The sequence below is a fragment of the Anguilla anguilla genome, chromosome 8, assembly GCF_013347855.1.
Source record: "Anguilla anguilla isolate fAngAng1 chromosome 8, fAngAng1.pri, whole genome shotgun sequence".
Classification (NCBI taxonomy): domain Eukaryota; kingdom Metazoa; phylum Chordata; class Actinopteri; order Anguilliformes; family Anguillidae; genus Anguilla; species Anguilla anguilla.
In genome coordinates, this window is record NC_049208.1 from 48,735,210 (window position 1) to 48,747,985 (window position 12,776).

The window sequence follows — 12,776 nt, forward strand, 5'->3', positions numbered from 1 at the left end:
TGAAAAGCAACCTACGTAGACCGTAATAAAGCACCTACGCCACGCTATGAAGCTGTTATGACAGCCTTATGTAGTCCAGACCACATATCCATAGCAACAACTGGTGACAGGTGAAGAGGGGGAACCAGGTGATCAAGAGTGAGATGGAAAGAGAGTATTAAATTCACAACCAAAACTGTTCACACTTTGTTGCCGAGTAACCGGGTAAGGCAGTTGTTTGTGTCAGTAGGAAAACACACGTGCACGCGTCGTTACCATAGCGAACCAAAAAGGCACAGCAGTGTCGAAACATCGCAAACTCCACAACCAGAAACAGTCGTAGTTAAAACCGACATTCAGTGGGGGGGAAAAAAAAACAAAAAAAAAACAGTTAAAAGCTTCCAGTGCCTCTCAGCTGAATGAGGTAAAGGCTAACGACGTGTTCGGACAGGTGGAACCCGACCGGAGTTAAACATGCCGCTCGCACTTTCAACATTTCAAGGGTGGCTGTCGTTTCTGTTCAAAATTGACGAAACAGTTCAACTGTGTGTCTGTGCGCGTGTGTGAGAGAGAGTGCATGAGTGTGAGAGTTTGTGTGTGTGTGTATGCATGCATTATGTATAAGTGTGTGTGTGTGAGTGCTCTAGTGTGTATGTGCACTAGTGTGTATGTATGAGTGTGTGTTGTAGAACTGAAGTGTGTGTGCGTGCGTGCTAGAGTGTACGTATGAGTGTGTGTTGGTGTACTGATAAGCCTGTGTGTGTAAGTGTGAGCGCTAGTGTGAATGTGCACTAGTGTGAACGTATGAGTGTGTGTTGGTGAACTGCTGTGTGTATGTGTGAGTGAGTATGAATGCAGCAGAGTCTGAGACAGACATAACAGGGTAAAAGTGAAGGCCTCTTCTCTAATTCAGAAGGTGTGAAAGGCTGTCGAGTATCTAGAAAAATTTAAGCATGACCCTGATGCGTCCGAGATTGTCTTCGCGTTGTGCCACAGCATTGCGACTACTGGTGGCTGCCTCCTTTCGGTGCGATGTTACCACGACAACGTACCTAACGCGGCAGAATGCCCCTCCCCCCAAACTAGCCACTCCCCCCCATGGTGATGCTGTGCTACCAGGCTCCACCCCTAGCATGAGTGCTCCCATGAACCCCTCTCCCTTTCCCAGTAGAACAGCGCCCAAAGCTCAGTGCAGTAAACACATTATTAAGACTCAACCTGGCTGACACCAGCAGGGGGCGCTCTGCTAATGTAAATTATCTGTGTGGTGAGTGTGGAGTAACCCCTTCATCACTGTCCATCAATGCTGAGGGGGGTGGAGAGACCTGCTGCTAATCTCCCCCTCTCTTTATATATCATGTTCCTTCTCTCTCTTCCTCCATCCCTCCTTTTCACATCCCTCCGTCTCTCGGTCTCCTGCTCGTTCTAGCAGCCGCCGAACTGCAGGTGGCGCTATGACAGCAGGGAGGCTATACTGAACGTGTCGTCCAGGCCCTCGTCATCCGCGGAGCTCAGGATTGGACGACGCGACTGCTGTGCCTTCCTCCTGAAAACGTAGCGTCAGGGTAACATTAAAAAATGTTATAGTGCTACACAGTACACAGTCAGACACTTCTGCCGACACAGACTCAGTGACCTAGGAATCAATTTTAGTCTTTTAAATGGTAAATGGAGTGCATTTATATAGCGCTTTTATCCGAAGCGCTTTACAATTGATGCCTCTCATTCACCCATTCACACACACACTCACACACCAACGGTGAAAGGCTGCCATGTAAGGTACCAGTCAGCTCGTTGGGAGCAATTAGGGGTTAGGTGTCTTGCTCAGGGACACTTCGACACGCCCAGGGCGGGGGATCGAACCGGCAACCCTCCAACCGCTCTCATTTTTTCAAAAACATCATTCAATACAAAAGTAGTAATAAAAAACAAAACACAAATACAGAACAAATAACTTTATTTAACTTTATTTACTAACTTTAACAATCCATTTAATATTTTGCTTTTACTTTGCTTCAGTGACACGAGCAAAATAAAAGCATGAACCAGAGCTGTGTTCATGCCAAAGGCTCCCCCTGCTGGTCTTGTGTGGTACTGCACAACAGCATGCAGTGACATGGACAAGACTGACTGACAGGGGCGGGGCTTACTTTAGCTCCGCCTCCAGGGTGGAGACTCGGGCCTGCAGCACGTCCATCTGCTCCAGCTGCTCCTCGGCCTCCCGCAGACCCTTCCTGCGCAGTCCCTCCAGCCTCTCCACCTCTCCCTCCCGCTCGTCCACCTGCCTCTTCAGGGCCTTCACACGCAGGGCCAGCTGTGAGAGAGAGGGGGGGAGAGCGGGAGAGAGAGGGGGGGAGAGAGAGGGAGAGAAATAGGGGGTGAGAGAGAGAGGCAGAGAGAGGGAGAAAGGGAGCAGGAGAGAGGAGAGAGAGAGGGAAAAAAGAAAGAGACTATAAAAATCTACAGACACACTGCAGCCCTCCTGAACTCAAGTTTGAATATCCCTGTTTTAGTACAGTACAGCTTGTGTACTATTGTGTAATGCAGTGGTCTCCAACCCTGGTCCTGGAGAGCTACAGGGTCTGCTGGTCTTTGTTTTCACCTTAAGATCAGCACCCAATGAGACCCAAGACACCAGGTGAGTTGAGTTAACTGTGTAATCAACTGCTCTAATTGATTCATGAAGTGCAGAGTCACTATGAGAACCAGCAGACCCTGTAGCTCTCCAGGACCGGGGTTGGAGACCACCGCTGTAATGTGTGTGTGTTTGTGTGTGTGCGTGTGTGTGTGTGTATAATGCGTGTGTGTGTGTGTGTGTATAATGCGTGTGTGTGTGTGTGTGTGTGTGTGTGTACCTGATCTTTCTGTTCAGACTGTCTCTGTCTCTCCTCCTCCATTACGATGTTCAGCTCCTTCAGTCTCCTCTCCAACCGCCTCTGAGCTGCCTGCAGACTGCTCTTCTCCCTGACACACACACGCACGCACATTATACACACACACACACACACGCACACACGCACAATTACAGAACATCAAAATGCACATGCAGGCGCAGGCACACACACACTCTCTCACACACACACACACACACTCTCTCACACACTCACACATTCACATACAGACACACGCTCACACACACGCTCACTCACACACTCACACATTCACATGCAGACACATGCTCACACACACACACTCACACATTCACACACAGACACACGCTCACACACACACACACACTCACACATTCACATACAGACACACGCTCACACACACGCTCTCTCACACACTCACACACACACATACAGACACACGCTCACACACACACGCTCACTCACGCACACACACGCAGGTGTGTGGTACCTCTCTTCGCTGTGGAGTCGCTCCTCCAGCTCCTGCACTTTGGTCTCCAGGTGGGACACCCCCGTGGAGGGGCGCGCTGTCTGACCCTCCACATCAGCCAAACGGCCCCTCAGCTCCTTCAGCTAGCAGAGCGAGCGGGGAGGGAGGGAGGGAGGGAGGGAGGGAGGGGGGCGGGAGGAAGAGAGAGAGAGAGAGAGGGAGGGAGGGAGGGAGGGAGGGAGGGAGGGAGGGAGGGAGGGGGATGGGAGGAAGAGAGAGAAAGAGAGGGAGGGAGGGAGGGAGAGGGAGAGAGAGAGGGAGAGGGAGGGAGAGAGAGGGAGGGAGGGAGAGGGAGGGAAAGGGAGAGAGAGAGAGAGAGAGAGAGAGAGAGAGAGAGAGAGAGAGAGAGGGAGGGAGAGAGAGACAGAGAGAGAGAGTTTCAGTTTTAATAAAACCATTATTGTCTACTTTACTTCAGTACTGGCTTACCCCCTTAATTGCAACACTCAGTCAATGCATCTCAGTCATTTTCCTTTGTATGTCAGAACAACCAAAAATCATCAGTATTGCATGAACAGTAGAAATAAAATAAAAGGAAAACCATTAAAAATGAAAAAAGTCGACTGCCCATCATCGCCAACCTGGCAAAGACCCCCCCCCCCCCCCACACACACACACACACACACTTGTGTAGTACATAATAAAAAAAAATTATATATGCAAATTCTACGATTCTTTAATTGTGTCGCCGTTAAGCCCATGAGAATTGTTTTCAGGATCACTGGTACCAACCTCAAGAAGGTTGTTCTTCCTGATTTTCCAAATGCACAATTTTGCTCAGCCAGACACGTAGATCAAAAAGTCAATCCTCCTGAGTCACACCGTACCTGTCTCTCCAGAACACTCTTATCCACCTCCACATCCTGTCTGCAGGACCTCTCCTGCATCAGCTCCGAACGCAGCTGGTCTACCTGAGGGGGGGGAGGGGGAGGGAGGGAGGAAGGGAGAGGTTGAGGGGGAGAGAGAGAGATAAGGAGATTAGAGAGAGAGAGAGAGAGAGAGAGTGAGTTTCGGATACGTCATGTCAATAAAAGCATTCTGAAATAAAATCAAGAAGACAAGACATGTCTGTACACAGGCAAAATTGTGGTTTTACGTGAACTTTTTTTGGGCACTTTTATTGCTCAACAGCCATACAGTTTAATTTCACGCTGCACAGGAAGGGTTGGGCCATACTGCAAATACTGGCTCAGACCTGCTGAAAAAAAGCACCTATCGATGGAACTGACCAGAGTAGGACGAGCCACGTGGTCAGTACGTGGTCAGTACATGAGTATGCAGGTGCAGCGAGGTGAAACAGTGCGGTCAGTCTGTGGTCAGTGTGTGGGTGTCTGTGGTCAGTGCATGTCTGTAGGTGCAGTACATGGTCTCAGACAGCCAGGTGCAGCGGGTTGCGGTGTGCGGTCAGTACATGTCTGTAGGCACAGTACATGGTCTCAGACAGCCAGGTAAAACAAGGTGCGGTCAGTCTGTGATCAGTGTGTGGTCAGTGTGTGGTCAGTACATGTCTGTAGGTGCAGTGTATGGTCTCAGACAGCCAGGTGCAGTGGGTTGCGGTGTGTGGTCAGTGTGCGGTCAGTACATGTCTGTAGGTGCAGTGGGTTGCGGTGTGTGGTCAGTACATGTCTGTAGGTGCAGTACATGGTCTCAGACAGCCAGGTGCAGCGGGTTGCGGTGTGCGGTCAGTACATGTCTGTAGGCACAGTACATGGTCTCAGACAGCCAGGTAAAACAGGGTGCGGTCAGTACATGTCTGTAGGTACAGTGCATGGTCTCAGACAGCCAGGTGCAGCGGGTTGCGGTGTGCGGTCAGTACATGTCTGTAGGTACAGTGCATGGTCTCAGACAGCCAGGTAAAACAAGGTGCGGTCAGTCCGTGATCAGTGTGTGGTCAGTGTGTGGTCAGTACATGTCTATAGGTGCAGTGCATGGTCTCAGACAGCCAGGTGCAGCGGGTTGTGGTGTGTGGTCAGTGTGCGGTCAGTACATGTCTGTAGGTGCAGTGGGTTGCAGTGTGTGGTCAGTACATGTCAGTAGGTGCAGTGGGTTGCGGTGTGTGGTCAGTGTGCAGTCAGTACATGTCTGTAGGTGCAGTGGGTTGCGGTCAGTACCTGGTCCCGGCTGCGTGTGGCACGGTCACTCAGAAGCTCTGCGTTGGTCTTTTCCTCATCCAGGTCCAGCTCCAGCTGTTTAACTTGGTCCTGACAAACGGGCACGCCTGTTACCTCCACACCTCCTTCCAATCTCCCTCCACCCTCCCCACCAGTCTCACATACCCCCCTCCTTTCTTAAACTCAACCTCTCCACCCCCTCAACATTACATCTCCATTCCTCCACCTCCTCCACCCTTCCCCGTCTTATTCTCATCGCTCCACCCTTGTCGGCCTCACTCTCATTGCACACCTCACCACCCACGCCAGTGTCTACCTCCCCTGCCTCCACCCCTTTCCACTACCTCCTCATCTCCAGCCACCTCTAAAACCTACACCTTTTCTGCCTCGTCAACTAACCACTCCGCCACTCAACCCTTTTCATTCAATTCAGAGCATCCTCCAACACCATCCCTTTCTCACCACCCTCCTCTCCACCCCCACCTTTCTCTACCTCCCGTCCCCCCCCCGCTCCCCCCCCTCACCTCCAGGGCGCGGATCTCCCGGCTGCGGTCGCCGTGGAGACTCTTCTCTGCGCCCAGCTCCTCCTCGCTGTGTTTGAGGCGGTTGGAGAAGAGCTCCTTCTCCAGCTGGGCGCTGTCCCTCTGCTCACTGCACAGGAGCAGCTCCTTCTTCAGCCGCAACAGCTGCAGCATTAAACACGCATTATAACACAAGCTATATATACACTATACACACATTATAACACAAGCTATATATACACTATACACGCATTATAACACAAGCTATATATACACTATACACACATTATAACACAAGCTACATATACACTATACACACATTATAACATGCTATATACACTATACACACATTATAACACAAGCTACATATACACTATGCACACATTATAATACACTATACACACACATTATAACACAAGCTATATATACACTATACACACATTATAACACAAGCTATATATACACTATACACACATTATAATACAAGCTACATATACACTATACACACATTATAACACAAGCGATATATACACTATACACACACATTATAACACAAGCTATATATACTATACACTATACACACATTATAACATGCTATATACACTATACACACATTATAATACAAGCTACATATACACTATACACACATTATAATACAAGCTATATATACTATACACTATACACACATTATAACACAAGCTATATATACTATACACTATACACACATTATAACACAAGCTATATATACACTATACACACATTATAATACAAGCTATATATACTATACACTATACACACATTATAATACAAGCTACATATACACTATACACACATTATAACACAAGCTATATATACTATACACTATACACACATTATAACATGCTATATACACTATACACACATTATAATACAAGCTACATATACACTATACACACATTATAACACAAGCTATATATACACTATACACACAGTATAACACAAGCTATATATACACTATACACACATTATAACACAAGCTATATATACACTATACACACAGTATAACACAAGCTATATATACACTAAACACGCATTATAACACAAGCTATATATACACTATACACACATTGTAATACACTATACACACACATTATAACACAAGCTATATATACACTATGCACACATAATACAAGCTATATATACACTATGCACACATTATAATACAAGCTATATATACACTATGCACACATTATAATACAAGCTATATATACACTATGCACACATTATAACACCAGCTATATATACACTATGCACATGTTATAACACAAGCTATATATATACACTATACACACATTATAATACAAGCTATATATACTATACACTATACACACATTATAATACAAGCTATATATACTATACACTATACACACGCATTATAACACAAGCTACATGTACACTATACACACATTATAATACAAGCTATATATACACTATACACACAGTATAACACAAGCTATATATACACTATACACACATTATAACACAAGCTATATATATACACTATACACACGTCATAATACAAGCTATATATACTATACACTATACACACATTGTAACAAGCTACATATACACTATACACACATTATAACAAGCTATATATATACACACTAGACACACATTATAATACAAGCTATATATACTATACACTATACACACATTATACCATGCTATATACATTATACACACAATATAACACACACTATATACACTACATGCACACACAACACACGCTATACACACCACACACACATTATAACACGCTATGTACACTACATACACACAACACACACTACTTACACACATTATAACACACACTATGTACACTATATGCATATTATAACATGCTATGTACACTATACAGGCATTATAACACACACTATATACACTATATGCACATTATAACGTGCTATGTACACTATACACACAACACATGCTATATGCACTATATGCACATTATAACATGCTATGTACACTATACGCACAACACACACGATTTACACTATACACTATACACACAATATAACATGCTATATACACTATACACACAATATAACATGCTATGTACACAATACACACAATATAACATGATATATACACTATATACAAAATATAACACGCTATATACACTATACACACAATATAATACACATTATACAGACACAGACATTACAAACACACACATGTATATGTATAGACACACACACACACACACACCTAAAGAACATTATTCTCCTCTCACCATAATTCCACACTCCCCTCCCTCCCTTCACCCTCACAACCACTGTCCTTTCATTCGCCCTCCCTCCCTCTCCCCCTCCCTCCCTCCCCCCCTCTCCCTCTCCCTCTCCCCCTCCCCCTACCTCCCCCCCCCTCCCTATCCCTCCCCCCCTCTCTCCCCCCCCTCCCTCTCCCCCCCCCCCCCCCCCCTCACCTCCTCCTGCAGGGAGCGGGCGGTGCCCTGTGCCCGCTGCAGCTCGTTGAGCCGGTCCTTGCCCTGGCGCTGGGCGTCCTGCAGCTCTTTTCGGGAGCGCTCGCGGTACTCCTCCAGCTGCGCCTGCAGCCCCTGCACACACAGCCGGGACTCCGAGCTCAGCTGCTCCATCTGCCGAAGGGGGGGGGGGGGGAGGTTAAAACTCAATGCAGAAACAAATACATTTTATAGCAAATCAAATGCATTCCACAACAAATCAAATGCATTCCACAACAAATCAAATGCATTCCACAGCAAATCAAATGCATTCCATGGCAAATCAAATGCATTTCACAGAAAAACAAATGCATTCCACAGAAAATCAAATGCATTCCATGGCAAATCAAATGCATTTCATAGCAAAACAAATGCATTCCACAGAAAATCAAATACATCCCATAGTAATACAAATGCATTCCATAGTGAACACGTGTATTCCATAGCAATATGCACACACACACACGCACGCTCGCACACGCACACACACCTCCTTGCCGATCTTCTCCAGAGATCGGTCCAGCAGTCTCTTCTGCTCCTCCAGCTCGGTCTTGCCCCTCTTCAGCCCCTCCCTCTCGCGGTCCCGCTCCTCCAGCCGGCGGCTCAGCTCCTCCCTCTCCTGCCCCAGCCGGGCCGCCCCCCGCCGCGCCTCCTCCAGCTGGGCCCGCAGGCCCTTGTTCTCCTCCTCCAGGGCCAGCTCCGCCTCCGAGCTCTGCGACGAGCTGGACTCCAGACGGGTCTGGGGAGACCATCACCGTCAGGTTCTGACCCGGTTAACCCTGTGTGTGTCAGGTTCTGACCCGGATAACCCTGTGTGTGTCAGGTTCTGACCCGGATAACCGTGTGTGTGTCAGGTTCTGACCCGGTTAAACCAGTGTGTGTCAGGTTCTGACCCGGTTAACCCTGTGTGTGTCAGGTTCTGACCCGGTTAACCCTGTGTGTGTCAGGTTCTGACCTGGTTAACCCCTGTGTGTGTGTCAGGTTCTGACCTGGTTAACTCATGATGCCCCTGTGTGTGGCCTGGTGGACTGAAGTATTTCACTTATGTCAGGCTCTTCTTATGAGGCATTATGTGGTAATGTGTCCTCAAGGGGGCGCCATACTGCTATGTTGTAAATAGCATCTCCATTAACAGTTCACCAGTCCAGAGAGGCAGAGATTTCTCCCAACACCCAGCACAGCCCTCAAACTGTAATATCAATGTGTGTGTGTGTATGTGTGTGTGTGTGTGTGTGTGTGTGCGCGTGTCGCTACCTCCAGGCGGGTGATCTTGTCTCTGAGCCGCGCGTTGGTCTCCTGCAGCTCCTGCTGCTCGGCCTTCTGGGCCTGCAGCTCCCTCTGCGTCGCCGCCAGCCGGTCCCGCAGACGCTCCGCCTCCCACCCCGCCTCCGCCGCCGCCGGCTGGGCACCGCAATCACAGGGAGAGGGGCGGGGTTAAGAGTGACGGACAGACACAACAGCCAGAGGGCGAGGGGCATGGAGGGCAGGGGGCGGGGTTAAGAGTGACGGACAGAGACAACAGCCAGAGGGGGAGAGGCATGGAGGGCAGGGGGCGGGGTTAAGAGTGATAGACAGAAACAGCAGCCAGATGGGGAGAGGCATGGAGGGCAGGGGGCGGGGTTAAGAGTGATAGACAGAAACAGCAGCCAGATGGGGAGAGGCATGGAGGGCAGGGGGCGGGGTTAAGAGTGACAGACAGAAACAACAGCCAGAGGGGGAGGGGCATGGAGGGCAGGGGGCGGGGTCAGGATGGATGGGATGGGTGGGGACAGTAGCAGGAAGACAGGAAGGTCAAGGGGGGAAGATCGACAGGGAGAGGGGCGGGGTTAAGACTGACAAGCAGAGTCAACGGTAAGAAAATGGGAGGGGCAAGGGCGGGAGAGGGGCGGGGAGAGGGGCGGGCCGGGAGGGGAAAAGCGAGGGGTGCAGTGGAGGGAGGTTAAGAGAGCGAGGGAGAAAGGGAGAGAGGTACAGACAGAGCGACGCTCAGCTGTGACTCGGTCTTGTGCCCCGGCTGCGTTCAGCCACGTTAATCGCACCCAGACCACGGAAACCGTACCTGTTTGGCCTTCTCCAGAGCCTGGGCCAGCTCCTCTCTGTCCCCCTGCGACTGCTGCTTCAGTCTGTCAATCTCCCGACTCTGCTCCGCCTCCCGGTCCTCACTGGCTTTCTTCAGGGACAGCAGCTCCGCCCCCTTCCTGTCCAGCTGGATTCGGAGCTGCTCCAGGTCCGACCGGGCCCGTTTCAGGCTGTCCTGGCACTGATACAGGTCCTGCAAAAGCCCAAATTTGTCTCAGAGGCGCGCAGGTCCAAGGACAAGTTGGGGTGCTGCTAACCTTGTTTACAGCAAACCGTTCAAACTAAATAATAATAATCATCACATTTAATTAAATAAGAATTCAAATGTTGTTAAATGTATTTAAATTGTAACTCCATTTGCGTGCGTGTGTACATACATCACTTGCGTGCATGTGTGTATACAGTACCTTGGTGCATGTGTGTGTGCACTGTACATGCAGTACCTGTGTGAGTGTGTGTGTGTGTGCAATGTATGTGCAGTACCTGAGTGAGTGTATGTGTGTGTGTGTGTGCAATGTATGTGTAGTACCTGTGTGAGCGTCTGTGCGTGGCTAGAATCAGGCATCTGCTCCTTCATAGAGTTCAGTCTCTCCTGCAGTTCCTTCAGTTCCTCCTCAAACTCCTCCTTCTCCAGACGGGTTTGTAGCAGCCTGAACAAACACAACAACCGCTACTGACACCGCTAAACAAACACCACAACCACTACTGACACTGTTACACAAACACCACAACCGCTACTGACACTGTTACACAAACACAACGACCGCTACACAAACACCACAACCGCTACTGACACTGTTACACAAACACCACAACCGCTACTGACACTGTTACACAAACACAACAAACACAACAATGGCCACACAAACAGAACAACAGTTACTGACACTGTTACACAAACACCGCAACCGCTACTGACACTGTTACACAAACACAACAACCGCAACTGACACTGTTACACAAACACAACAGTCACAAACAGAACAACAGTTACTGACACTGCTACACACACAACAACCGCTACTGACACTGCTACACAAATACAGCAACCACTACTGACACTGCTACACAAATACAACAATGGGTAAACAAACACAACAACCGCTACTAACACTGCTACGCAAACACTACAACCACTACTGACATGGCTACACAAACATAACAACTTCTACTGACACAGCTACACACACCACACACAACTGCTACAGACACTGGAACAACTACAACAGAAAACTAAATGCAGTGTCTCACACACGCACGCACGCACGCACGCACGCACGCACGCACACACAAACGTCCTAGTTCACTCTGCAGAGATTTTATCAGGCAGGTTTTCAGGAGTTTTTAGTTTAAATATCAGTTCAGTATTAGGTTACCAACTCATTCTTTTCAGTATCAGAGAGGGGAATTCCACACATCTCCACAGCCTCATATCAGAAACAATACACATGTGCACACACACACACACACACACAAACACACACATGCATGCGAGCACACACACAAACGTGCATACACACTCCATCTGAAGGAATTTGTCAGTTGATCAAGTTACACCACAGGGGATGTACCAAAACAAATCAAATGAACATCACAGTCTAGCAAAGGATTTGTTATTTGGCATAATTGGCTTAGAAAGGGTGGGAGCACTGCTGATGGTGATCAAATCATAATTAATTAGTGCACAATTAATAAATATATGACAGGAAATAATTAACTATATGGCTGGGCTGTATCACACAAGCTAAGCACTACAGTAGTCACGCACAGAGGTATCTTACACTGGCTCTGCTTTGTGTGACTGAGGCCTGAGCAAGTGAAGAAGCAGACAAAAAATAAAGAAAATACGATGTGAAAATGTGAAGCAGATCAACACAAGGCACAGACAACAACAAAAAAAAAACCCTTAGTCATACGATCCAGGAAGGGAATAACCAAGCGTAAGAGTCAAAAATGAAAGGCATTTTTCTGTTTTAGATTTATATCTTATCTTGTGTGTGATTTCATAACCGTAATCTGTGAATCTATTATTAGACAAAAGCACTGAGCATAATTTAAGTACGATGGAAGTACCTAGAAGTACACTGGAATATCCTAAAGTGCCTACAGGGCACTTTAAATGAAACTTTTCTAAGTTACCTTGTTTTGAGATATGCTTTCAATGCGTCAAGTTAACTTGTG

The 12,776-nt window shown here is 47.8% G+C and overlaps 1 protein-coding gene across 2 annotated transcripts in view; it reads right to left on the bottom strand.

Annotated features, from left to right (window-relative positions):
• Positions 1-693: 693 nt before the first annotated feature.
• The window catches only part of LOC118233456 (cingulin-like), a 29,857-nt gene continuing 17,774 nt past the window's right edge, over positions 694-12,776 (bottom strand). Inside the window, exons 9-20 of one of the 2 annotated variants that reach the window (XM_035429244.1) lie at positions 11,125-11,245; positions 10,576-10,788; positions 9,771-9,917; positions 9,007-9,255; positions 8,481-8,651; positions 6,014-6,175; positions 5,490-5,579; positions 4,206-4,289; positions 3,340-3,461; positions 2,835-2,943; positions 2,130-2,293; positions 694-1,525 (exon numbers count right to left, since the gene is read on the bottom strand). In XM_035429244.1, coding sequence (XP_035285135.1) covers positions 1,432-1,525; positions 2,130-2,293; positions 2,835-2,943; positions 3,340-3,461; positions 4,206-4,289; positions 5,490-5,579; positions 6,014-6,175; positions 8,481-8,651; positions 9,007-9,255; positions 9,771-9,917; positions 10,576-10,788; positions 11,125-11,245 — 1,726 coding nt within the window. In that variant the 3' untranslated portion in view covers positions 694-1,431. Of the gene's footprint in view, positions 1,526-1,919; positions 2,294-2,834; positions 2,944-3,339; positions 3,462-4,205; positions 4,290-5,489; positions 5,580-6,013; positions 6,176-8,480; positions 8,652-9,006; positions 9,256-9,770; positions 9,918-10,575; positions 10,789-11,124; positions 11,246-12,776 lie in introns of those variants that run through there. The other variant, XM_035429245.1, reaches the window with a different exon arrangement.